Source organism: Halictus rubicundus, unplaced genomic scaffold (assembly GCF_050948215.1).
Source record: "Halictus rubicundus isolate RS-2024b unplaced genomic scaffold, iyHalRubi1_principal scaffold0304, whole genome shotgun sequence".
NCBI lineage: Eukaryota > Metazoa > Arthropoda > Insecta > Hymenoptera > Halictidae > Halictus > Halictus rubicundus.
In genome coordinates, this window is record NW_027488845.1 from 3,729 (window position 1) to 5,034 (window position 1,306).

The following is a 1,306-nucleotide window of genomic DNA, read 5'->3' on the forward strand; positions in this document are numbered from 1 at the left end:
CTAATAAAACAACATATTGACAATAAATGTTAATTTTGCTCCTACTGCTTCGAACACTATCTATTCTTACATACTTCATAAAATTAAATCACATATACCAATCTGTATGTTACTTACAGAGAAAATACCATCAGCATAAATACATTGAGAGGTATTAAGGGTCTGCAACAGCAATTCAGTGGAAAATAAAATTGCTACTTTACCATCTCCATCGCTTATCATTATTTTATAAATATTTTCCATAAAAGAAGAGGTTCTTAAATATTCGTATAAAGCAGCTAAACAAGGTGGAATGGGAGGGCAACTTTTCTGTCTCTCACGAAGAAGTGTGGCTTTCACACTATTATATGAAAGCACAGATGCAGCGTCAGGATATCTTTCATAAAAGAAAATAAATTACTTAATCCACAATTTATATATACATACATAATTTAAAGACTACATTTTACAGTGCACACTTTTTAATAAATACTAGAAACTAATACTTACTTTCTACAAACATCGTCGAATATTTGCTTTAATGGAAACGCCGTTTCTCGACAAAGCTGAAGCATTTCGTGCTTCATTTTCTCTTGATCGATCCTATGCAAAAGTTTCGAATGATTGTGATCGTGTAACAATTTAATACAACCATCACCGACGTCCATTATTGCCCCGCGACACCCCGTAGTACGGCGTGTATTACAGCGAAAAATATTTTTTGTGCGATTGTCTTTATTATACGTATAATTATTATATATGTAAATAAAGCTACCGACGGATTTTCCGGGAAGTTTTTCCATTTTTAAAACAGCACGTAACAGTGAAAGTAGCACAATATAAATGATACAAACCACTATAAGAGAATTGAATAGCAAATGAACATGTATGAAGTTACGAACAGAAGTATCTGGAACAAACGAAAGTTAACGACAAAACAAATGACTGCAGAGACCGTGTGTAAAGCTAGGATTGGTTCATTTATTTATTTATTACTTACTTCACTCATATATATTTTTTTATTCCGAAGTCTTTCACATGCACGAAAATAGAACATTTTCATCTAAATAATATACACCTAATTCTGTTTTTATACGATAGATATGTTCCCGAAGAATACGTATAAAAAAATGTACACGAATTTTCTTCGGGAACGTATCTATCGTGTAAACACAGAATTAGGTATATACAATTTTGCACTAATAAAGAGTAAATGATAGTAAAGATCTATTACACGACAATTGGGCATTTACGTTCTATATTCCAAACATAAGTGAGCATATAATAACAGAAAAACGAATAAGACTTGTACATTCTGTATGTATCT

At 31.6% G+C, this 1,306-nt stretch overlaps 1 protein-coding gene across 1 annotated transcript; it reads right to left on the minus strand.

The window, feature by feature from the left end:
* LOC143364156 (uncharacterized) lies at positions 1 to 700 on the minus strand. Its single transcript, XM_076804648.1, has 3 exons — positions 490 to 700; positions 118 to 376; positions 1 to 60 (listed from the first exon to the last, which is right to left on the minus strand). Exons 1-3 carry the CDS (start codon positions 645 to 647, stop codon positions 1 to 3), a joined length of 477 nt encoding a protein of 158 aa, XP_076660763.1. The 5' UTR covers positions 648 to 700.
* Between the last annotated feature and the right edge of the window lie 606 nt (positions 701 to 1,306).